Source organism: Poecilia latipinna, unplaced genomic scaffold, assembly GCF_001443285.1.
Source record: "Poecilia latipinna isolate Pla-1442-1.1 unplaced genomic scaffold, P_latipinna-1.0 Scaffold3864, whole genome shotgun sequence".
NCBI classification, from domain to species: domain Eukaryota; kingdom Metazoa; phylum Chordata; class Actinopteri; order Cyprinodontiformes; family Poeciliidae; genus Poecilia; species Poecilia latipinna.
Genome location: NW_015116480.1, coordinates 1 through 26,931, shown reverse-complemented (window position 1 = coordinate 26,931; position 26,931 = coordinate 1). Strand labels below are relative to the sequence as shown.

The window sequence follows — 26,931 nt, the reverse complement described above, 5'->3', positions numbered from 1 at the left end:
GTGTGTACCGAGCAGAAAAAAAGAGGAATGGCAGCGCGCGGATGCGTTTTTTTTTTAACGTGCGTTTCTGCGCGCGCGCATGACTTTCCCCGTAGCTAAAGCCGTAGCGGCTCTCTCTCAGTGTGCATGTCGAGCTTCAGCCGAAGCTGAAGCACCCGGCCAGAGCGGCACAAAGATGCGGTGCATCACTTAACTTCTAGCTCATACCATGGTTTGAACACCTTCAAGGTTATTTTTCAGCTAGTCTCAAAATGACGACACTGATCTCGAGGTGAGAAGCGCCGTTTGCCTGTACCGAGGAGAGAGTGCGCACTGCTTTCTTGCATTTTTTTTTTTTTTTTTAATCCAAAGGGAAATAAGCCAAGATACATTTCTTGTTGTTGTTGCTGCAATACTATAGTTTTTCGACAGTTTTTTTCTTTTCTTTTTACGGAGCAATGACGACGGGACAGGATGAAAGTTCAGTCCGCGTGGCACTGAGGTAAGTCTCTGAACGTCTCCATCATTTTACTAAATGCGTAGCTGTCTTAATTGCCCGGTGCCACCTGTCAGTCAGCGCCGCGGGCCTAGCAAACATCTACAGGTCATCAGCAGCGGATGCTGCTCCAGAGACGTCCTCTGCCTCCAATCATTTTATTGCGAGGGAGGCATTTCTTTTAGACATTATGGTTTAGGTTGAGATTTTTAGGCTTTATGTGGGATGTAGCAAAACAAAGAAACACTTTTCGCTCAGCTCAGGTGCGCACGCACAAGCTCCGTCCCCTTGCACGCGGCATCAGGCGCTGGGAGGAGTGATGTTTATCTGTTGCAGCGACTCAGCTTCCAGACACGGTGAGACAAAGAGAATGAGTCCGTTTGTCCAGCAGCCTGGCCTGGCCCGGTCTGTCCTCAGGGCCGCCCGCAGAGAGACAGATAATCGTTGAAAGAAGAGCTTCACGGTCAGCCACGTTTCAGGAGGAGGAGCGGTGGAGCATTCAGTTCATCTGTCAACTCTACTTTTTGTCTGTACTCTTTCAGTAGAGAATCCAGTGATGGATCTCACTGTTAAGCTTTATTCCAATCAGATCCGACTTGCGAGCTTGCTTTACAAGGAAATGTAGAGATTAGGGAATGATTACGTTGCAGTGTGCTGTCATGTTGAAAAGAGCCACTCCCACCCATCTGGTAAGGAGGCAGAGATGGACTTGTTAAGGAGAAGCTAGTGTCTCTTTGTTTCTGTTCTGGTCATCATAAAAAAGAAGCATTGTTGATTTCTTCTTCTCCTTTCTTGTTGTTTTGAATACAATATTTGCCATGCTTGCACTTGATCACTTTCCCAACATGTCTGCCTGTACTTGCTCATAAAAGTGCATCATCATTGCTCATTAAAAGATGCTTTGTGGGGAATTTTGTGTTTTTTGAAATTGGGGAAAATCTAATTTAGGATGCTGCAAAAAATTGTTTTGTGGTAATTAATCTGGATGTTTTGGACCTTTCTTTGGATTTTCTTTTAGAAAGGAAGAGATAGACAGATTGAGGCCTGCTCCACTAGGCAATAAATCTATTAATCACATGATATATTAAGACTAGCTTAATAATTCTCTTATCGTTTTTTTTTCTTATTTCTCTCTTTCTTTCTACCAAAAGCTGGATGACAAAAGTCTTCACTCTGGACTCAATTCTTTTTTTAAGGACAATTTTGTTTACAGTGTCTTGAATAAATCATGTTATTTGTTGTTTCTGTTTTGTTGATTTATTTTGCATATTTAAAATGTCCCAGTCTTAAATGTTCATTGGAACTTAAAGTTTAATGATCTCTGAGAATGTGTTCTTGCATCATTTGGACATTACATCATTATTACTTGAAAATGATCTCACAACAACAATATTATCATTTATTGCAATAACTTCTGGGACAATTTGTCATCCAGCAAAATGTGTTACTGTGACCAGTGACGTGCGGTGAGGTTCATACCTGGCGAGGCACCGACTTAATTATAATCAGATTTACAAATCTAGACCCCTGCATTTTATTGTTTACATAAGGAAATTTTGCGCATGCGTACAATGCTGGAGGGCAAAAAAACTATTCTTTAACACGTGATGCTTAGTCACGCCGCCGCCGCAGAATAATTCCGTTATCTCAATCAAACTTAGACATGTAGATATTATTAATTTCGTGCTGTGCTTAACAGCAAAGGGAGAATCCCTTAAAGTACAACTCAAAACCACGTCTTTCTCGCTCTCTGTATCAGTGCAGCTACTGTATGGCTAGCTTGCTGTTACTGTCTCTTACTCTGCAGTTGTGGAGTCACCAATGTCTGGGTTCATGAGCGCCCCCAGCGATGAGGCAAGAGAACTGCCTGCCTCACCTCGAATCTGTTCTCTGCCGTTTCTGATCGCTCCTCAGCACACGAAACACGTTACACACACACAGTTGGTGACAATAAAAACACAGTACATTAAATACATAAGCTAAATTATGGAAAATCAGCTCATACATTAAATGTTTTTAACCATTTTATTGGCGACATACAGACAGGAGGAGCATGCTCTCATAGAATGGCAACCGGTGCAGTTAGCGAGAGGTTGCGCAATCCCAGGTGAGGCTCAGCTCACTGCTGCCTCACCGGCTTCGCTTCTAAGCATTTGAATGGGAAAATAAGAAAATTCAGCGATTTTGAAGAAAAAGACCATCAGATTTGGTTAAATTAAATGAAAAATAGGTACTTTATAGTACAAACCACAGGGTGAAAATATCTTTCTAAATGATTTTATTATTATATATTATTTTTCCATGATGACAGGTGAGGCTCTGCCTCACCTGCCTCCCCTTACCGCACGTCACTGACTGTGACAGGCCTAACTGAAGCTAAAGTAAATTGGAGTGTTGACGTTCTATTGATGAGCTGTTGGTTTCTGTTCACCTGAACAAATCAGAAAAATACACTGCAGAAGAAGTCAGCTACCAGTTGTGTTTTTTTCTGGTGCAGAAGAAATGACGTAAAAGTTAGATAAAATGCAACATGACCGTTCTGTCTGCAGACATTTTGAAAAGTATACATATCGATTTAGTACCATGCATAGAAGTGGCACAAATTGGATTGTTTTTTTGAGTGAAAATATCGGAATTGGTCCGTTCAGGCTGCCATGAAAAAGACAAAAAAAAAAAAAAAATCATACAGCACTAAAAAGCCACTTAAGTTGCATTTGCAGTCTACTTTACATTAGAAAAGCTGGTCTTGGTGGGTCCTGCTAGCTGATGGTTTAAGACTCTAGCTTACTTAAAAGAAGACAGTCTTTCAAACCTGCACTGTGGAATTAAAAAAACAAACCATTAGCTGTATATATCTGTATCAGGATCGTATGCTCTACCCTTACATTAAAACAGATGGTTGTGAAACTCTGAGGCAATATAAAATGGATTTTAGTTGGTGTGTTAGCACACACGTGCATGTTCCAATGGTTTTAGTGGGAGGTGTAGCTGGAGGGCAGGAGGACCTGCTAAACCTGCCTGCTGGGCGCCTGCTACAGAACAAACATTAAGTATCATTTCTTTTCTTGGTGGTGATAGAAGCAACGTAGATCAAAGCGAAAGGGAGTAACTTCAGCTTTGTTTATATGTGGTGAAACTACTTAGTGTGCTACTGTTGCCAAGCTTAGTAACCATGAAGCAACCCACAAGATTTAAAGAAACATCTCCCTTTAGTCACTGTTTTTGTTCTCCTGTGTCGGGGCTTGTTGATGCCGCCTCTCATCTTGAGGCAATCAAATTGATGATAATGAAATTAAATAGATCGTTAAACCTCTTAAGGCTTAGGTTGCAGGCGTGCTTACATGTAATGGTGTTGAGGCATGCAGCAACTGGTATAAGTGGCTCAGTCTAAGCCTCGGGTTGGAGTTCACAAGCCAACAGCAGAGACAACTGTGGTTTAAAAATCTTGTTAAAAAGAGCTCCAAGATTAGAGCTGATACTGGCTGATATCCAGTGACCAGAATGGACTTCATGTGTGTTGACAAGAGACAACAGCTGATGAAAGCTGTGAGGGGGGGTTACAGAGCAAACAGAGATTAGGGACCCCTCAGTTGAGAGGATAAGTGAGGTGCAGATTTGTAAACTGCTTAAAATATGGCAAAATAGCCATGCGTATTCCCAAATATCTGCTTTAAAGTTGTCACAACAATATTGTTTGGAGCGTAACAGTTTTTAGTTTTGAACTACTTTGACCAAAACCTGTATGTTTTTATCCTGAAAGACCAACCTGGGAGGGTTAAGATTACAAAATAACTTATGCGGGAAAGAAGACAGTAGAACCCTAGAAACCAGGCTGAGCTTCAGTGCAGGATGTTTGGATGAGTGTTGGTCACCCATGGCAGCACCACACAAACATAAAACCTCCAGACAGACTTAAAGTGTCTCTTGGCCTCATGCTTTGTTCGCATCCATTGAGCTGAAGCAGTCTGTCAGGAGGTGTCGAGGTGATTCTGTAAATGCATTAAGTGCATCTTTATCAAGATGTTCTGTAAGTTCCTTAAACGCAGCTACCAAGGGCCTCTTGGCTTCTTCTTTGAGGAATTGTTCTCAGGTTTAGTGGGGTACTCCATGAGTTTCTGGGTGCTTTCACACTTAATAGTCCAGTAGACTCGGTTCTATTGGGGACTAAAATTGCTACATTTGTTATATTTTGAGCTGCTGTAGTTCCCTGTCAGTACACATTGTATCAAATGATCCAAACCCTTTGAAAAAATCCTATTCTTCCCCTGACCTGTGGTGGCGCTAAGAACCACTGAAGGAAACAACACAACTTTGGTGCTGTTCGAATACCAAGTGGACCAGAGACCACTCCAAAAGCAGGAAGCGGGCTATACTGTAGAGCATTCTGGGCAAATGCAAGCAAAACAAACACGCTTTTCTAACACTAGCGGGAGAAAAGGCTCATGATCTTTTGCCAAAGACAAAAGAGAAATCCTACAAACCCTAAAATCTGATGCCACTTCATTTTTGGTTACATTTAGTGAAGGAGGAAGTTGCACTCAATGTCTTAGGTTTTTGAGTCGTTTTCTTCAGTGGTTCTTGGTGCAGTGCCACCACAGGCGAATAGGAGAACGGGTTTGGATCATTTGACTCTGTGAACCACACCAGCTTGAATACAAAACAAAGATACTGCAGATTTGACCCCAAATCAAATCAAATCTACAGGACTATCAGGTGAGAAGCCACCTTTAAACTTCCTTGTCTTTTTTCTTTGAACTGTGTGCTGTTTTTACTTGTTTGTTCATAAATTATTTTTAACAAACCTCTCATGGCTTTGTAGAACAGGTGGATTTTCACTGACATATGTAAACTCTATTAGGCAACATCTGAAGGCACTAGTTTACCCTGAACTTCATTTACAAGATGGGAAAACCCTCCCCAGATTGTTGCGCTGCCTTTTCCAACTTCCTCTTCTCAGTTATGCACCACTTTTCATTCACATGAAATTCAAACAGACCTTGTGAGATTTGTTTTTTTAATGTGACAACGTGAAAAAGTTCAGTGGGTATGAATGCTTTTCCAAGGCACTGTACCTCGTGCTAATGTTCATAACTTTCTAAATACATCAACTGGAGTTTGCAGCATTACAATACAAAGATAATATGCAAATTGTGTATTACAAGAGTGATGTATAGAATTGTGTCCCTGGTGAGTTCTTGGATTTGACCCACATGGTGGATCGAGAAGGACATGTCAGTTTATAGAAGGAAACCACTAAAAGGCTGTCTTGGCATGCATGTGAAGGCTGCTTGGTGTGAAAATGCAGCTATTTGTGGCCATCTGCATACTATTTGTGACCTGTTTTCATACTTGGTGAAGGATATGAAGTTGCATCCGTGTCTTATTTGTGGCAACAGATCCACATTTAAGCCTCGTCCACTTTAGCTGAACCTTTAACTGGATAGGTGTCGGCATCAAGCAGCTGGAGATTACAGGGGGGAAAACAAATATTGTAGAAAACGACTATAAAAAGAGGAAAAGCTTAACACTGAAGTAATATAGACCTAACATGAGAGGAAACAACATATTTTGAAGGGTGTGGTGTACATAAAGCTGCTCTGTAATTACATCCAATTCATTGACCATGAGCTGCTGGCTTCTTAAGTTGTGCACAATTGTGGAGGAGGAGGATGTGTGAAAGCGCTTTTTTTTTTGTCAAACCAATGTCCACATGTGGGGACCGCACAGCTGAAGGCTCCCTGCATTGGTGCAGATGCAAACAGGCAGAAATGTGCTGACTCTTTAGGTGGTGATATAGATAACTGAGGTCCCCCAGCAATGCTGCGGCCAGTCGGGAGTCTATTTTGAGGCAAGTTGACTTTAAGTGTAGGCTATGGTTAGCGTCATAGAAAGGAAGAGCCGGTCATCGTGACCAAACACTGTAAATGTTTTGGGGTTGCACTCAAATTACTGTCTTACTAGGCGGCTTGAGACCATAAAAACCTTGGTGGCTAAAGATGAGGAACCCGGAGAAAATGTTCTGCTGAAGAACAGCTTTTTGAAAGAAAAAAAATCTGCATCATATCTCTGAGAAAGTGTTGGGCCAGGCAGACTGTTCTCCGAGCCACGGCAGAAATATTGACAAAATGTCTGGCGAGCTTTCTTATTATCTTGCCCGGGGTTGCAGTTGGCAAAACAGCACATGGTGTGTGTTCTTTTTAACTCCCAAAGAGTTAAAAAGAGAAAGTAGTAGTGATGTTCACGTACAATCCGATTTTTTTTTTTAAACAGCTGCTTACCATGAACGATAGGACTTGAGTCTCAGTGAGTGAAACTTTTTTAAAATTGTTTTGACTTTCTTACAATGATCTGCTTACACTGCAATAACTCTTATTATTCTATTTAATATAAAAGTGTATTTATTTAGTCTGCAAACAAATAAAATAGAAGAGCAGAAAATGAAATCTGAACATCATAAAAAAAAAAAAAAATTATACCAATAAAATTATTCTGTTTTCTTGTGGATGCTAATTTCTTGTGTTTTTGTTGTGAAAGTTGTTTTAATATCTGAACTTTGACTACTTGCTTGGTTTCCAAATACCTCACTGTGTCAGATGGTGTTGCACCTAACCTGAAGGTGTGAATTAAACAATGCTAAAGCAAAGTTGCAAATGAACTCTTCCCATCTGCTGGCATCATGTGGCAGCTGACTGAATCTCCATATTTATGAGGCGGTAGTTATTCTCCAGGCGAGTCTGAACAGTTCACGTGTCTGTTGTTGTATCTTGTGTTAATTGGCCACCTGCTGAACGAAGAAATATCTGATATTAAACAGTTCACTGAATGCCTAACTACAGTCTTTTTAGCTATCCCCGTACCTTCTGTCTCTTCTAGCTCAGAAGCAGGAGATAGCTGATGTTGCTCTTTCCCACTCAAAACCCACAGAGACATGCACACTCTGTGTTTTCAGGGCTGGCCTTTGTGTCGCTGGCCTGTAGTTGACACAGAGATGTGTGTTGTGTCAACAGAACATGGTTCAGTGACGAGGCAATCTAGGTTTAACTCTGAGGTTGGTTGAAATCCCCCCCTACATCTACATATAAAAATCTACACACCCTTTCCTGCTTTAACCTAAACATTATTCATGGAAAAGCAGGCACACAACACCACAGTAATAATTTTAAGATTTCAACATAAAGTCAAGATAATATTTCTTTAGTACAAAAGCAGTGATGATTTTTGAAACACACATGCTATGGCATATTGGGAGTGGACCAAGAAAAAAGAAGTACATTTCTGTCAAAAAGTTTGAGTTTGGAAAGTCAAAAATTTGCTAGAAAAACCTCTGAAATTGTCAGCTTCATCGCTCCAGTTTTTTTTCCTCAAATTTCTATAGTTGCTTTTTAATCAAAAACTTACAAAAGAAAAATTTTTAGCTGCAAATTATTTACACTAAATTTGACCTCAACAACAAAGATAGTTTCATTTGTTATCTGGCTTATTCAACCATTAGATTGGTGCAAAGTGTCATTATACTACCCATTCAGCTTTATACTTGAAGACCTTTGGTGATGGCAGGCCCGGTGACATGGGTGGGCATTAGGGGTCATTGCCCGCTGAAGGAGTCAGCCGTGCCCCCCCGGGACTGGAAGCTGTTTGCTGTTTTTCCTNCGGATTCACAAATCTAGACCCCCTGCATGTTATTGTTTACATAAGGAAATTTCTCGCACGCTACAATGCTGGAGGGCAAAAAGGCTATTCCTTTACATGCCATTCATGATTCCGTGATCTCAATCAAACTTAGACATGTAGATATTATTAATTTCGTGCTGTGCTTAAAAGCAAAGGGAGAAACCGTGAGAGTACAACTCAAACCACGTCTTTCTCGCTCTCTGTATCAGAGCAGCTACTGTATTGCTAACTCGCTGTTACCATCTCTTACTCTGCAGTTGTGCAGTCACAATGTCTGGGTTCATGAGCGCCCCCAGCGATGAGGCACGAGAACTGCCTGCCTCACCCCGAATCTGTTCTCTGCCGTTTCTGATCGCTCCTCAGCACACGAAACACGTTACACACACACAGTTGGTGACAATAAAAACACAGTACATTAAATACATAAGTTAAATGATGGAAAATCAGTTCATACATTAAATGTTTTTTTAGCCATTTCATTGGCGACGTACAGACAGGAGGAGCAATGCTCTCAGAGAATGGCAACCGGTGCAGTTAGCTAGAGGTTGCGCAATCCCAGGTGAGGCTCAGCTCACTGCTGCCTCACCGGCTTCGCTTCTAAGCATTTGAATGGGAAAATAAGAAAATTCAGCGATTTTGAAGAAAAAGACCATCAGATTTGGTTAAATTAAATGAAAAATAGGTACTTTATAGTACAAACCACAGGGTGAAAATATCTTTCTAAATGATTTTATTATTATATATTATTTTTCCATGATGACAGGTGAGGCTCTGCCTCACCTGCCTCCCCTTACCGCACGTCACTGACTGTGACAGGCCTAACTGAAGCTAAAGTAAATTGGAGTGTTGACGTTCTATTGATGAGCTGTTGGTTTCTGTTCACCTGAACAAATCAGAAAAATACACTGCAGAAGAAGTCAGCTACCAGTTGTGTTTTTTTCTGGTGCAGAAGAAATGACGTAAAAGTTAGATAAAATGCAACATGACCGTTCTGTCTGCAGACATTTTGAAAAGTATACATATCGATTTAGTACCATGCATAGAAGTGGCACAAATTGGATTGTTTTTTTGAGTGAAAATATCGGAATTGGTCCGTTCAGGCTGCCATGAAAAAGACAAAAAAAAAAATCATACAGCACTAAAAAGCCACTTAAGTTGCATTTGCAGTCTACTTTACATTAGAAAAGCTGGTCTTGGTGGGTCCTGCTAGCTGATGGTTTAAGACTCTAGCTTACTTAAAAGAAGACAGTCTTTCAAACCTGCACTGTGGAATTAAAAAAACAAACCATTAGCTGTATATATCTGTATCAGGATCGTATGCTCTACCCTTACATTAAAACAGATGGTTGTGAAACTCTGAGGCAATATAAAATGGATTTTAGTTGGTGTGTTAGCACACACGTGCATGTTCCAATGGTTTTAGTGGGAGGTGTAGCTGGAGGGCAGGAGGACCTGCTAAACCTGCCTGCTGGGCGCCTGCTACAGAACAAACATTAAGTATCATTTCTTTTCTTGGTGGTGATAGAAGCAACGTAGATCAAAGCGAAAGGGAGTAACTTCAGCTTTGTTTATATGTGGTGAAACTACTTAGTGTGCTACTGTTGCCAAGCTTAGTAACCATGAAGCAACCCACAAGATTTAAAGAAACATCTCCCTTTAGTCACTGTTTTTGTTCTCCTGTGTCGGGGCTTGTTGATGCCGCCTCTCATCTTGAGGCAATCAAATTGATGATAATGAAATTAAATAGATCGTTAAACCTCTTAAGGCTTAGGTTGCAGGCGTGCTTACATGTAATGGTGTTGAGGCATGCAGCAACTGGTATAAGTGGCTCAGTCTAAGCCTCGGGTTGGAGTTCACAAGCCAACAGCAGAGACAACTGTGGTTTAAAAATCTTGTTAAAAAGAGCTCCAAGATTAGAGCTGATACTGGCTGATATCCAGTGACCAGAATGGACTTCATGTGTGTTGACAAGAGACAACAGCTGATGAAAGCTGTGAGGGGGGGTTACAGAGCAAACAGAGATTAGGGACCCCTCAGTTGAGAGGATAAGTGAGGTGCAGATTTGTAAACTGCTTAAAATATGGCAAAATAGCCATGCGTATTCCCAAATATCTGCTTTAAAGTTGTCACAACAATATTGTTTGGAGCGTAACAGTTTTTAGTTTTGAACTACTTTGACCAAAACCTGTATGTTTTTATCCTGAAAGACCAACCTGGGAGGGTTAAGATTACAAAATAACTTATGCGGGAAAGAAGACAGTAGAACCCTAGAAACCAGGCTGAGCTTCAGTGCAGGATGTTTGGATGAGTGTTGGTCACCCATGGCAGCACCACACAAACATAAAACCTCCAGACAGACTTAAAGTGTCTCTTGGCCTCATGCTTTGTTCGCATCCATTGAGCTGAAGCAGTCTGTCAGGAGGTGTCGAGGTGATTCTGTAAATGCATTAAGTGCATCTTTATCAAGATGTTCTGTAAGTTCCTTAAACGCAGCTACCAAGGGCCTCTTGGCTTCTTCTTTGAGGAATTGTTCTCAGGTTTAGTGGGGTACTCCATGAGTTTCTGGGTGCTTTCACACTTAATAGTCCAGTAGACTCGGTTCTATTGGGGACTAAAATTGCTACATTTGTTATATTTTGAGCTGCTGTAGTTCCCTGTCAGTACACATTGTATCAAATGATCCAAACCCTTTGAAAAAATCCTATTCTTCCCCTGACCTGTGGTGGCGCTAAGAACCACTGAAGGAAACAACACAACTTTGGTGCTGTTCGAATACCAAGTGGACCAGAGACCACTCCAAAAGCAGGAAGCGGGCTATACTGTAGAGCATTCTGGGCAAATGCAAGCAAAACAAACACGCTTTTCTAACACTAGCGGGAGAAAAGGCTCATGATCTTTTGCCAAAGACAAAAGAGAAATCCTACAAACCCTAAAATCTGATGCCACTTCATTTTTGGTTACATTTAGTGAAGGAGGAAGTTGCACTCAATGTCTTAGGTTTTTGAGTCGTTTTCTTCAGTGGTTCTTGGTGCAGTGCCACCACAGGCGAATAGGTGAACGGGTTTGGATCATTTGACTCTGTGAACCACACCAGCTTGAATACAAAACAAAGATACTGCAGATTTGACCCCAAATCAAATCAAATCTACAGGACTATCAGGTGAGAAGCCACCTTTAAACTTCCTTGTCTTTTTTCTTTGAACTGTGTGCTGTTTTTACTTGTTTGTTCATAAATTATTTTTAACAAACCTCTCATGGCTTTGTAGAACAGGTGGATTTTCACTGACATATGTAAACTCTATTAGGCAACATCTGAAGGCACTAGTTTACCCTGAACTTCATTTACAAGATGGGAAAACCCTCCCCAGATTGTTGCGCTGCCTTTTCCAACTTCCTCTTCTCAGTTATGCACCACTTTTCATTCACATGAAATTCAAACAGACCTTGTGAGATTTGTTTTTTTAATGTGACAACGTGAAAAAGTTCAGTGGGTATGAATGCTTTTCCAAGGCACTGTACCTCGTGCTAATGTTCATAACTTTCTAAATACATCAACTGGAGTTTGCAGCATTACAATACAAAGATAATATGCAAATTGTGTATTACAAGAGTGATGTATAGAATTGTGTCCCTGGTGAGTTCTTGGATTTGACCCACATGGTGGATCGAGAAGGACATGTCAGTTTATAGAAGGAAACCACTAAAAGGCTGTCTTGGCATGCATGTGAAGGCTGCTTGGTGTGAAAATGCAGCTATTTGTGGCCATCTGCATACTATTTGTGACCTGTTTTCATACTTGGTGAAGGATATGAAGTTGCATCCGTGTCTTATTTGTGGCAACAGATCCACATTTAAGCCTCGTCCACTTTAGCTGAACCTTTAACTGGATAGGTGTCGGCATCAAGCAGCTGGAGATTACAGGGGGGAAAACAAATATTGTAGAAAACGACTATAAAAAGAGGAAAAGCTTAACACTGAAGTAATATAGACCTAACATGAGAGGAAACAACATATTTTGAAGGGTGTGGTGTACATAAAGCTGCTCTGTAATTACATCCAATTCATTGACCATGAGCTGCTGGCTTCTTAAGTTGTGCACAATTGTGGAGGAGGAGGATGTGTGAAAGCGCTTTTTTTTTTGTCAAACCAATGTCCACATGTGGGGACCGCACAGCTGAAGGCTCCCTGCATTGGTGCAGATGCAAACAGGCAGAAATGTGCTGACTCTTTAGGTGGTGATATAGATAACTGAGGTCCCCCAGCAATGCTGCGGCCAGTCGGGAGTCTATTTTGAGGCAAGTTGACTTTAAGTGTAGGCTATGGTTAGCGTCATAGAAAGGAAGAGCCGGTCATCGTGACCAAACACTGTAAATGTTTTGGGGTTGCACTCAAATTACTGTCTTACTAGGCGGCTTGAGACCATAAAAACCTTGGTGGCTAAAGATGAGGAACCCGGAGAAAATGTTCTGCTGAAGAACAGCTTTTTGAAAGAAAAAAAATCTGCATCATATCTCTGAGAAAGTGTTGGGCCAGGCAGACTGTTCTCCGAGCCACGGCAGAAATATTGACAAAATGTCTGGCGAGCTTTCTTATTATCTTGCCCGGGGTTGCAGTTGGCAAAACAGCACATGGTGTGTGTTCTTTTTAACTCCCAAAGAGTTAAAAAGAGAAAGTAGTAGTGATGTTCACGTACAATCCGATTTTTTTTTTTAAACAGCTGCTTACCATGAACGATAGGACTTGAGTCTCAGTGAGTGAAACTTTTTTAAAATTGTTTTGACTTTCTTACAATGATCTGCTTACACTGCAATAACTCTTATTATTCTATTTAATATAAAAGTGTATTTATTTAGTCTGCAAACAAATAAAATAGAAGAGCAGAAAATGAAATCTGAACATCATAAAAAAAAAAAAAATTATACCAATAAAATTATTCTGTTTTCTTGTGGATGCTAATTTCTTGTGTTTTTGTTGTGAAAGTTGTTTTAATATCTGAACTTTGACTACTTGCTTGGTTTCCAAATACCTCACTGTGTCAGATGGTGTTGCACCTAACCTGAAGGTGTGAATTAAACAATGCTAAAGCAAAGTTGCAAATGAACTCTTCCCATCTGCTGGCATCATGTGGCAGCTGACTGAATCTCCATATTTATGAGGCGGTAGTTATTCTCCAGGCGAGTCTGAACAGTTCACGTGTCTGTTGTTGTATCTTGTGTTAATTGGCCACCTGCTGAACGAAGAAATATCTGATATTAAACAGTTCACTGAATGCCTAACTACAGTCTTTTTAGCTATCCCCGTACCTTCTGTCTCTTCTAGCTCAGAAGCAGGAGATAGCTGATGTTGCTCTTTCCCACTCAAAACCCACAGAGACATGCACACTCTGTGTTTTCAGGGCTGGCCTTTGTGTCGCTGGCCTGTAGTTGACACAGAGATGTGTGTTGTGTCAACAGAACATGGTTCAGTGACGAGGCAATCTAGGTTTAACTCTGAGGTTGGTTGAAATCCCCCCCTACATCTACATATAAAAATCTACACACCCTTTCCTGCTTTAACCTAAACATTATTCATGGAAAAGCAGGCACACAACACCACAGTAATAATTTTAAGATTTCAACATAAAGTCAAGATAATATTTCTTTAGTACAAAAGCAGTGATGATTTTTGAAACACACATGCTATGGCATATTGGGAGTGGACCAAGAAAAAAGAAGTACATTTCTGTCAAAAAGTTTGAGTTTGGAAAGTCAAAAATTTGCTAGAAAAACCTCTGAAATTGTCAGCTTCATCGCTCCAGTTTTTTTTCCTCAAATTTCTATAGTTGCTTTTTAATCAAAAACTTACAAAAGAAAAATTTTTAGCTGCAAATTATTTACACTAAATTTGACCTCAACAACAAAGATACTTTCATTTGTTATCTGGCTTATTCAACCATTAGATTGGTGCAAAGTGTCATTATACTACCCATTCAGCTTTATACTTGAAGACCTTTGGTGATGGCAGGCCCGGTGACATGGGTGGGCATTAGGGGTCATTGCCCGCTGAAGGAGTCAGCCGTGCCCCCCCGGGACTGGAAGCTGTTTGCTGTTTTTCCTGTATTAATTTGATACAGTAGGGGCTTCCGCACTTCCAATATCTGTGCCTTCTGTCACTTTTTTCAGCCATTAAAACTGTTTAATTGTTGTTAACATGTAGTAACCTGTTTTTCCGAGTCGCCTCTAAACACAACATGAGTGCTAAGACGCTCGCGCTGGATTTATACCTGTGCAGCAGTGAAGGAGACCTGCTGCTGTTGTGCAGAGCTACTCAGGTGTGTGTTAGAAACATGGCAGCAAACCAGCAAAACGCAAAGAACTTTGCACAGTTTTCCCTCAAACTAACCGACTGAGTTGAGTAAAGCTGTTGGATGCAGGTAATGCTAGCTAAATGGCGACTAGCTAATAACATTGCAGCACCTTAAGCTTGTTAACTAGTAGCCAATAGGCTACTGATGTTGTTGTTTATGTTCAAAAAAAGTAGTACTTGTTACATTGAGTAATTTTTTTGGAAAAAAGGTACTTATACGAGTAGTTTTACTGCACTGTACATTTTTCTTTTACTTGAGTAATTTTATTATTGCTGGGTATTCATTTTGCCCCACTCAAAATAAGCCGATGCCCCCCTGTTAAACTCGTCTGGGACCTGGGCTGCATCAGGCCACAATAGAATGTTCAGTTTCAATGGTATCAATGACATCAGCAGTTATGTCATCGCTCTATGATATCACAAAGGAATCTCTCTCTTGAATGTAGCTCACAGACGGCGTTTTCTCAGACCTGTTCCACAGTTCTATCGCGACAGATCACTCTTCAGAGCACGTTCAAAATTAATCGAAACAAGCGGGATATTGCTTAGACATGAAGCAACAACAGAAGTTCCTGCCCTACTTTATATATGTGTATAATTATATTTAGCACTTGGTGTTAGGGCTGTGTAATATCGATATTGCGATATATATTGATATTTTCTTTCCTAGAAAAAAATCGATATCCATCTGCAAGTATCGTAACATCCAACTGTCACCTTGCTCACTCACTGCTTGCTTAACCGGGAGAGTGATTAGGTCATCAGGCTTAGAGTGATTCCTTCAGATGTTAAGTGTCAAGGTTAAAAAGGTATCAAACTATTCAGAGCAGGCTACTTGGTGCACATTATTTACTTTATAAATCCATGTAAGCTACAGTTTGTACTGTTTCAATTAAAAGAAACATGTTTTCTCACCACTTCTTTGATTCATTTTGTCCAGCTGTCGACTTTTAAGTCTGTGTTCATGTCCAACCAGAGCCAGGTATTGTGTAGTTGGTGCTTTTAATAAGTTTTCAGTTAAATTAATTCCATCCAACTCTATAATAGTCACAAAATGTCACCAAAATCACTCTGTCCCTCTAAAATCTTTCAGAAAATCGCAAAAGTGTATTGAATTGTATCGTTTGATGAATATCGCAATATATATCGTATCGTGGGCAGAATATCGTATATTGTATCGTGAGATTATTGCATCACTACAGCCCTACTCGGTGTGTGGTGGCAACCTCATCCACCCCTCTGTGATTTTTGGCACCCCAGGTTGGGAGTCACCAAGTTAGATGATCCAAATGTAACTAAACCCTTCTCATAATAGGTCCAAGAGTTTGGTTTCCAATTTCCACTCCTGAAAAGGATGCATCAGTCATAGCACTCTGGTGTGTCCATATGAAGTGAATCAACAAGTCAATAAAAGGAAGCTTTAAAAATAACCACTTGGAATAATTTTATGTTATTGTGGTCAGTAAGAAGATACATTATTTCTTTGGTGTCGCATAAGATTATATTGTATCAACGTCTCGGACATATCATGTTTCAGTCCTGTGCCCCAGCAGGCTTTGGATCGCTTTATTGTAAATGGAAATGGTTTCAAAGCTCAAGAACAATGAGGAAACTCCTGGCTGTGTGGTTTACTGAGCCGTCCACCAGAACCTGAGTACCGCTCAAAGCACAAATTTAATCAAGTTGGGAAGGTACATAACACTTTCTGCCACATGATGTTGTATCTTCTAATTGGGAATACTACAAGTGCACCTAAATAAATATAACTGAAAACTTTATTTTAGTAGCTTAATGAAAAACTGTAATGAAATGGAATAATTTAACAAAGTGTGGCATGTTTAAGTTCTTATTATGGCTAAAGAAAACCACACACTTTAAGAATTTTACATAAGATTTTTTGAAAAAAATAACCAAAGATTTCTTTGTACAGAAATTTCTTCACCTACTAAAGAGGGGTCAGGTACTGATTTACTGTGCAGTATATGCACTCAATACTTAGTCAGGGCTCCTTTTTACATGAATTCATCAGCGCAGTGTGGCATGGAGAGATTAGCCTGTTGATCGCAGCCTGTAGCTCATGTGCAACATTAGCTCTGGTGTGTCTCAGCTTCCTCTTAGCTGCATAAATGATCTGTTTGGTTATGCTAGTTTACTGGGGTTCTAAGAAAATGTAACGCTCTGCTCTATAGCATTTTCTTCTTTGCAACATTTTAGACGTTTGTTCAAAACTTGCATGTCAATTGAATAGAAATGGCTATTGAACCTGGAAACTTCACACAGCGCCTAAACACCTTGCATTCTGTGTGTTTCCATGACTTCCAAATGAAACGCAACATTTCTGTAAAGAAGAGTTTTTGAACCACTGAGCAAAAGGTTCAGCTCAGTTTTCTCCTTGGTACAGGTGAGACAACAATTTTTGTCTTCTGTAATTGATTTATTGAGAAATTGTTAAATTAACCTTAGAAATATCTCTTTTTGAGGAGTTTTACTTTCTGAATTCAATTCTCAAAACCACCTTTTCCAAAGATTTTCTAAGTTGGTGAGTACCTGTAGTTCATGTTGCCTATAACTGGAACCCATCTGACACTGGCAGTTTTCATATCTAACTTTGTACAACCTCCTGCAAACTCCTCCTATTGGCCAACTTTTCCCTCCCTGCTTATTAAGGGGTGGTCCGCTCCCTGACCTCTGACCTACAGGAACCAGTGAAATAGTTATCAGTATGCTGCAGCATTTCAGGTCGCCCCCATTGTGTTTTTAAAAGGGTATTTCCCTTTAAGTTCTCAAAACTGTGGAATTGCTGTGCATTTGAGGCGTATTAGAGGAAAACAAACAAAGTGAGGTCAGGAAGCCTCGGCCTTCATGAACCTGCCATGCAGATTAAACAAGTCCCTGGGTCCTGGCAGAGGCCTGGGTGTGTGACCTGTTTTTGTAAGCTCTGCCCTTGTGATCTGACATTTTATTGCACTCCTAATGGTTTTGTCTGAAGGGGACAGTCAGTTTCCTGGTGGTAAATACAGCTTTACTGTAATATAAAAATAATCATACATAGTTATTTTGGTTCAATTCAAAATTATATTTAACATAGCTACTCATTCAGTTTGCAGTGCATTTTTGGATCATAAAATAGAGATACATGAATCTAAAAATTTGGGTTCATATTAATTTTGCTGTGATGAGCAATATCTGATATTTAGCAATATCATAAACATTTCCCCTACCCTTTGAACACTATGTGGGGGGAAAAACTAACCACACCATTGAAATACCTCTCTACTTCAGTTAAATTTCCTCAAAACTTGTGCTGTGTCACTGCTATGATCAAATACCACATGATCGACCCCTTCTTGCTCCAAGAAGCCATGCACAATCGGTTATAAGATGGAAATAAATATCAGTTATTAATATTGGCATATTCTTACTTATCAATGATGCTGTTAATAAGTTAAAAATCGACCAACATAGGTCAATTACGATGTTAATGCTGACATATCTTGCATCTCTATTATGGGTGCACTGATTTATCAGCCAGCTGATTTATCAGTGTCCATTTTCTTAATTTTGTGAGATCAGTGATCCGCTGACTTTTACATGTGAAGCTAATCTTATCCACCAATCTAATCTTGCTTGGCAAAGGACAAAGACCACTGTCCTCTTTTGCTCTCTGGTGAGAATTTGATTGACAGTCCGGCCCACCAAGTTATGTCTCGACGCTTACAATTAACAATATTTACCCCACTGTTGCCAACTCTATAACTTTCTTGCTACATTGAGACCAAAAACAATTGGTATAGGCCAAAATCGGAATCGGCAGGTTAAGTTTTTTAAAAGATCTGTAAATGGTGATTGGCCAGAAAACTGCAATTGGTGCACCACTAATCTTTATGCAATAGGAGTATACTTGCAAAGTATACTCTTATTTATTTACTTATTTATTTATTTTACTAATACGCATTTAATATGCCATTTTTTATTTGTGATTGTTTGAAATCTAGTGGAACAGGGTTATGCAATACATCTGAGACATAACATCTTTCTCCTGCACTCACACTCCTGCTAATTATGATGCAGCAGCCTCTTGACTGTCTAGTTTTCCTGTCTGTGCTTGGAATTCACATACATACATTTTCTCCTTTAAGAAAAAATGTATCCTTATATGTAACAGATGAATGATTTTGCTCGTGTTTTGAGCCTCATGTTGTCTGATCTGTTGGGTCAGCAGCAGATGAACTTCATCTCTTCAGTCTGATTGGTGGCAGAATGCTGACTGCTTTCCTCTCCCTGATGCTTTTCCCCTTGGCATCTCCTAGACAGCCAGAGCAGCATTATATCCTGCTGGGATCGGATTAACACTTTAATTCAGTCCTTCTGTTATGGGTTGTCATGGCAACCTTCCTCTTTTGTGTCGCACACTGAGTAAATGCGCACCGGACACACAGACATGCAGGATGGTTATGACTTGATGAATCTTTTGGCAGGAAGGGCGATAGTTTGAGTCAGTCAGAGGTTTCCTGTTCTAATGTTTTTTTTTTGTTTTTTTTTTTGCTCGTTTCTGTTTTTGTGCCAGCTTGTCATCTGAGCTCTTTGTCCACTGTGGTGGTCCTGCTGGCTGCACAGACAAAGCACCAAAGCCGATGTGTTTTTACTTGGCATTTGCCATGCATTTTTGTTGCATTGGATCGACAGATTTCTGTCCCCTTTGACTCCAAGATCCAACCCATTGTTTCAGTCATAGCAGAAATAGAGCTACAGCTGAAGTCAGTGAGTCTGACTCCTCTCTGGGTAGGTCATGATGAAACATAGAACTGTTCCGGTTGAGTTTTAGAGCAGGGTTTTTGTTTTATATATATATATATATATATATATATATAAAATATCAGAGAGTTGATATAAAGTAAAAGCTCCACATTTTGTGGTTGAAGTTCTTATATGTACATGGTTTTACAAAACTATTCATACCCCCTTTAGACCTTTTCCACACTTTGTCATGTTACAACAACAAACTTCATTGTATCTAATCGGGATGTTATGCAACAGACCAACACAGAGTTGTATGTAATTATGAAGTAGGAGGAAAATAAAATGGTTTTTGAATCAAAATCTGAACAGTGTGGCAAGCATTTGTTTTTCAGCCCACCTATGTCTTATTTCGTAGCTCCACTTACAAACCACAAAAGATTTGTAGGTTTGGATGTTTTCTATTTTTTACAGAACTTTATTTTTCTTGACTTCATTCCTTATCTCCTGTGTTCTTACACTAAATGGTGAAGTTTGTTTTCTGACAAACCAAGATTTAATTACACAGAAATGAACTGTAGTTAATTGGAGAACACCAATTACAGTTTTCTGGCCTATCACTGAACTTTTAAAAACCTGACCGCCTAATTCCAATTTTGGCTGATACTATATATATATTTTGTCTGAAAAATATAGACAAAATATAACAAAATCACAAAGTTGGCAACAGTTGGGTAACTATTGTTAACCACCCACATGCAGACATGACCTGGTATGCGGGTGTGTCAGTCATCCATCCCTCAAAACAGAACAAAAGGTCACAGCAGCTGATTTTCAGACTTTGAAGTTGGATAAGATTGACTTTACATACAAGTAATGGCCGATCATCGATCTTCCAAAGTGAAAGAAATCAGGGCTGGATTATCGCCCAGTCATTTTTTTTGTTTTTTTTGGTACACCATTACTTGGTTACTATCTTGGTGATGTCTGAGGGGTTTTCCTTGATTTATTGGTATTAAGTTAATGAGAAACATAAATTGACCCTTAAATATGTTAATCACAGGACAAAACTTTCAGTTGTATGTGGACAAATTTTGTCACATTGTGATTCAAGAAGGTTGAGGCTTTTTCTGCATCTGTCATGGATACAGTGAAATGTATCATCAGAAGGTGGAACAAAGTTTGTACGTTTCTGTGTGTAGGTCTTGTATTTCATTCGTAATGGTCTTATAACACCTTAAATTTGAGATGGTGAAACCTGCAGAAACTGTGTATTCTATCCATGTTGTCTTACCCAGCCCTTTCACAGCCCCTTGTGCTTCTAAAGACAACTTTAAAAACACAAGGGAGGAAATTTTGCTTGCCTGACAGAGAGATTAACATAAGTGACAGCAAGAGGCTGAAGCAGCATTTCACTTTGTTTTTCAGTAATTAACATCCTGTTTAACTGGATATACTGAAAGCTAAGCTCTTCCCTCCTGGCACACATCCAGCTAGGAATGATTTTTAAGGTAAAAAAAAATAAAAATAATAATAAGCAGTTATTTCTTCGTTGTTGTTTACACGAGGACAAGCAATGTAAACTGGCCTGCAGTGGCTGGTGATGAGTCGAAGTGTGACAAATTTTGTTGTAATTGCTTCCTTCTTTGTCCTTCCCCCAGACCTGATGTATTCCTCTGTGAAGGACAGAGTGACGTAGCTCTGTCTTTTCAAGGTGCTGCAGTCCTCTACTCAGCAAATCCCTTCTTAAAGTCCAGGCCTGTTTACTCTGCAGTGACCACTGGGAGTAGAGCTGCAGCTTTTGTGTACTTGCTGTAGATTGTTGGCTGCAGGGCAGGAACCGTTTTTCTTTCCTCCTTTATCACCCCCATAGTCATCTGCACTGCAGCTTTCTTGTTTAGATAAAAAAAAATAAAAAATAACATAAATTTTGCCTGAACAAGGTAATTGTGTTGGCCATAGATTAAAAAAACATCAATATTTCTGATCCTTTTCATGCTGGTCAGCAATAATTCTATAGATTCATGTCTTGTTACTTGGAATTTCTTTTTTTTAATGATTTGTTAAATATATATTTACATATGACTAACTTCTTTAATCTTGAAAACTATTAACACCAGTCCGCCAGTGATTTCGAGAGCCGGGGGGCATCTGGGACAGGTTTAGGCATGCTGTTAACATCTGAACACAGTTGACTCAAACAAGTCAAATAAGGTCAGAGGTGAAGGAAGGCGCACTTTTATAAATTATGAGTGTTTACACATCAATACATCATAAAATACAGACTTTAAATCTGATCACTCTTTAAGTATTTATGGTAATAATGATAAAAGCGATGGTGATCCGCACAAATATCTCATGCCAGCTGTCAAGCAAGGTAGTGGAGAAGTACTGGGTTTTGCTTTTACAACAACCACCCTGCAGTGTTTGAGTCAACTATGAACTCTTCTCTCTTGGCATATTTAAGTACCATCATAAGCTTGGCCCAAACTTATTCAGTTACTCCCCATTTTTTTGGAACCACCTCAAGGGTGGTAGAAACGGGTCCTCACCGGGTACTACGCTCATGTAATTTGACTATCAGCATACTGCATTTGTTGATTAGCATGTAGAGTCTGTGACAAGACTGTGGCACTTGGTGAGATGGTGAGGCGCAATTTGCTAGATGATCAAATCTTGAGGTCCAAAGCTTTTATCAGTTGTGGCTCACCCGTCCTTTTGATGCTGTATGCATCAACTGGAACCCAAGACGGACAAATATACCCAGAGATTTTAGAGATACTGGCCATCTAACATTACACACGCAAAACAATGTTATCGGAGCATCAACCTCAGCTCCTGGGCATTCACTGCATGCCCACGTTACTAGCCATATTTATGCCCACTTTGGTGAAGAACTCATTGCCAGTGGAGACAGCCAGCCTGGATAGAACCAAATCGGACAGCGGCCTGATAGTGAGACTTGAAGATGGAGAAGGGGCAAAAATATCAGCAAACAACAATGAACTGAAGCAATGTTGTAAATAAGAGTGAAACAAAACTCTTCTACACTGATGTGAGAGACTGATGACCAAAAAGAAAACTTTATTGTTGCTACAGATTGTTCTACATGATATGGAGTCATGGACTGGATGAATTTATCCTCATTGAAGTCAATATGTCTCTTCTTATTGTTGTTTTTTATTTAGTGGATTTTAATGTCAGTTTGTGGCTGACATAACAGCACAGAAGTCAAATCCTGACCCTCAGCTGATCTGCGACCTCTTCATCCAACTCTGAAATAGGCTAGGCCCTCATTGATATATTCAGGTTGCCTTTCCCCTTCATTTTTACCAACATAACTCTAAACTCATTCATGAAACATCTTCTAAATACAAAGCTACTGGAGTTGACAAATAATCTTCCTCCAATTTAAGATTGCTAGTGCTAACGAGAAGCTAAAAAGCAAACTGCGCAACAGAAGTGTAGAGATTACTTGCAGATGAGAAGCAAGAAACAGAAGAAATGTGGTCAGATCCCCAGGTGTGAAGGCACTCTGGGAGAGACAGAAAAGCAGGATTACAAACCCAATTAGTGAGTTAAATGGTGTGAAACAAAGATACCCCCGCAGGCCTATGTGTGGACTGAATGGGATTACACTTCCAAAAGCACTTTTAAAGGCCAAGGAAACATGTAATTGGTTAAATACGGCAAATTTACCATGAAAGCCAATTAAAATACTTCTACGGGTTCATGGTTGTTGATCTGCTCAATAACTCAAACAGCTCGTCTTCTCCAAGGTCTCCAATCATTAAGTAGTTTTTAAGTAATGAATCAACTCTGAAATCATCCATAATAGCTAGTAACATAAAAATAAAATCAAAATAGGAGTCTTAGCGTTAACGAAAACATCTCCGACCACATCATGTGTAACTAAATGTCACAACCTCCTCGCAGGTCGTTACCTCTGGTCCCTCGCCTCCGTCCAGCCGAGGCGTTGGTGTCAGTGCTGGGATCCAGTATCACACAGGCGAACACAATGACGGCTCTGTAGCCCGCTGGCCGTATTGTTCTTTCCTGAGTTTGGAGGCACAATGAGGCCCTTATCCACACTGCTGAGAGAGACTCACTGTCAGGTGCTTTTCTTCCCAACTTGTTTGGGGGCTGAAGCCTTGAAGAGAATGTGTTTAAAAAGCAGAAAAGGATCAAAATTGGTTGTGTGGTTGCAAATAAAGCGTTAGCTAGGAGTAAATGGAGAAATTATCATTGCCCTAATAGTTTCCTCTATTGGCTAAACTGTTTTGGTCTATGATCTGCTTTGATGAGATGAATAAACATCAACCTGACAAGCGATGAAATTATGGTGAAAAGTTGGTGGAGATAATCCTCAGATCTGGAGTGTGCTTAACAGATGAGACAAGCATGATGCTAAATGTAGATCGTGATGTTCCACTCCTTCCAGATCCGTTCACACTCATGTCTAAAACTTTTAGTCATGCTTGCAGATGTAATGGAAATGATTTACTGATTTACTGTTTCAGTGATGCTAAAGCACCATGAATAGATTCTCTTGCAGATGGTGTTTGTTGCTACAATTTAGTCCAGATTTCATGAATTAATTCCATTTTGATCTGCATTTCACATAGGCAGAAATGAGTAGTAACTACTTACATTTACTTGAGTAACATTTTAGAAAAATACATTACTTTTACTGCACTGTACTTTTTACATTTACTTTAACAGATGCACTTGTAATATTATTATGAATATTATTACTTTTGCTACTTGAGTAAAATTTCTGTATTCTCCATCCAATACAAGTAACTTCAGTGAAGAAAGAACCAACATATTTTAACGAAAAATGTATGAAAGAGACGCACACGTACAGTTTACATTAAAGTGTGACTTCTTGTTTCTACACCAGCTTTGTTGTTCTAATGTTATGTAACATACAGTAAACACTATATATTGCCACTGAAAGCCAATACTCTGTTCTAATATACAAGCATTCATTTTATGTAAATCACTTTTTTCCACAAATAAAGGTTTCACATTTTGGCAGTGGTTAAAACAAGACAGATACTTGTTTTAGGCAAACCCCTGATATTTTGTGGAATATTTTACACATGTTTTTGGTTAAAAGTTCAAATTAAAGCGTCAGACTGACTGGAATGAACAGAGAGAGTTTTTAGAGTTTTGTTATGACGAGCTACATATGATGGGAAAGGAAGAGTCATTTGAAAGACTGGAATGTGGACTCTGAGCTTCTCCATGGTGATGCTTGTCCTGTTCATCTGTCTTCAGTGCATCTCAACAGACCTGAAGCCTTTTAAACATTTGAAGCCAACAAAATGTTAAACAAATGTGCTTTTCATGACAATAAAACTTGGAATACACAAAAAGCTTGCTTTGGGAAAGGAGACTCAAGCAGCACAGGGAGAAATTATTTCTTCTCCCAGAAGCATACTTTTACATTGTTTTTTGACATTTCAATTGGATTCGTTAATGTAAGATTTGTCACCTTTATATGATTGTTGAATTAAACTGAATCCATTTAAATTCAGTGATGCCTTTAATAAATCCATGAAGCTATAAATTACATTTTGATGCTCTTTGCTCTTGAGAAGTCAGTAGTTGCGTTCCAAGACTTGATAAATCTCTTTAAAAGTACAGACCATTTTCATATTCCCATCCTGAACAGTCGGCACTAATAAAACAATCCCATTTAAACAGTTTGTGTCTTTGTCCACAGGATCCGTCCTCAGCTGCCCAGGGAGAAGATCGAGGGATGCCACATCTGTACATACGTGATGCCTGGAGAGCCTCAGGTCATCCTGGGGAAGGACAAGGCCTTCACGTACGACTTTATGTTCGACATGGACTCCCAGCAGGATGCCATCTACTCCACCTGCACTGAGAAGCTGATCGAGGGCTGCTTCGAGGGCTACAACGCCACCGTGTTTGCATACGGACAGGCAAGCCTTTGTGTTCCAGCCCGCTGCAGCTGCAGCACCGACGACGCTTTTAGCCTCGCTGGTGGAACATATTTCTGTCTGAGCTCATCTCTTTGTGAGGAAAATGAGAAGAGGTTGCTGGGGAATCTGTAAAAGAGAATATGTTTGACATTTTAAGCAGAAAAACTGGAAATTTACATTTTAGTTTCTGACTGGATAGCAATAGTTTTACAAGGAATGTAAGTTTGGAACATAAAATTCAGATTGTGAGATTATTATACACAATTGGTGACACTGATTATCTCTTTAGTTTTAAGGTGTCACTATGGAAACCAGTAGGTTCAAATGTGAGGGAGTTCAAGCTTATTTTGGAGTTAAGTTGATTTGTTTGTGCTGCACATACAGGTATATTAAAAAATTTGAATATTGTGTAAAAAAAATGTCTCATTTCAGAAAGAAAAGCTCATATTTAATACACTTAATAAAATATTTTCAACCTTTAATTCTTGTAATTTTGAGGACTCTGGCTTATAGATGATAACACAAACTCCCTTGTCTCAGAAAGTACACAACACCTATTTAGAAAAGCATTTTTTACACAATCATTGATAAAACTGCTGACTGAACAGATGTACACAAGACAACCATTGGCATTCTCAACATGGAGAGGAAGCCACAATAAATCAGTGCTAAAGAAGCTGGGGTTTGAAAGTACTTTATCCTAGTATGTTCATAGAAAGTTGAGTGGAAGGAAAAAGTGCTGGATCCCTTTTGTCAAAGCACTCCTGAACCAGACATCAGAATCTCCTGGGCTAAAGAGAAAAAGAACTGAAATGTTCCTCAGCGGCCCAAATTCTGACACTAATTTGTCAGAACTTTAAACTTTAAAATAACTATTTATTTTACTGAAGTGTCAGTAAAATAAATAAAATTTAAAAATGTATAAAATAATTATAAAAACTTACCAAACCAACCAACAAACATGAGTAAGAACACGACAAAAAATGTGAAGCCCAAGTTACAAAACAAAAAATTAAATAAAAAAAAAATTAAATATAATATTTTTTGTTTTTCTTCCGGTCACTGAAAATATTTTTACGAACCCCACTTTGTGTTTCTCTTGTATGGTCATGCTGATATTAGAAAGCTCCCATTAACAACAGCTTGTAGCTAATATCTGCTCATCCAGTCTACCTTTAGTCTAAATCATAACAGTGTGAAGTCCATCACAACTCTCTTCTCCTACTACTCAGGTTGCCATAGATACAGAGCTCCTGATGGATGGCACTCAGAGCATTCACACTCATGTCTAAACCACGCATCTTCAATGTGTGGCAGCGTTAAGTTGTGTTGCTGCTGGCCTACTTCTGACTGGAGCTCATGTTCACACAGAGAGGATGGTCTGGCCCAGATCTGCCTGTTTGCCCCCCGCATGTCCCTCTTTACAGGGACTTATCTAGATTTAGAGCGACCCACTCGGCTGCATCACAAGATCTCAGCCCTGCTGGGCTGCAGATATAAACAGACATTAACGACATGGCCGAGCAGAGTAAATCCGTCTCATCCAAAGATCACTGGGCTGTTTAAGCCTCAGTTTGGCAGATCGAATGCAGCTGAAGACACAGAACAAACTCGGCTTGGACTGAAAAAAAGTGGTTTCCCCCGTTGCTAGAATGTAAATTTGCTGTCCATTTTAAAAGGAACAAACAGTGGAGAAAATAATAAAAATAGATTTTCTGATAATACTGTCAATTTTGTTTATTTTTTTAA

At 39.6% G+C, this 26,931-nt stretch overlaps 1 protein-coding gene across 1 annotated transcript; it reads left to right on the top strand.

Moving 5' to 3' along the window:
• Positions 1-25,614, top strand: LOC106941786 (kinesin-like protein KIF21A). The gene is made up of 2 exons (XM_015024904.1): positions 1-481; positions 24,960-25,614. Exons 1-2 carry the CDS (start codon positions 438-440, stop codon positions 25,312-25,314), a joined length of 399 nt encoding a protein of 132 aa, XP_014880390.1. The 5' UTR covers positions 1-437; the 3' UTR covers positions 25,315-25,614.
• The last annotated feature ends 1,317 nt before the right edge of the window (positions 25,615-26,931 follow it).

Coding starts and splice junctions, on each gene's coding strand:
- LOC106941786 (XM_015024904.1), top strand. CDS start 438: ATGACGACGGGACAGGATGAAAGTTCAGTCCGCGTGGCACTGAG. Junction 482..24,959: donor TCAGTCCGCGTGGCACTGAG/GTAAGTCTCTGA, acceptor CTTTGTCCACAG/GATCCGTCCTCAGCTGCCCA.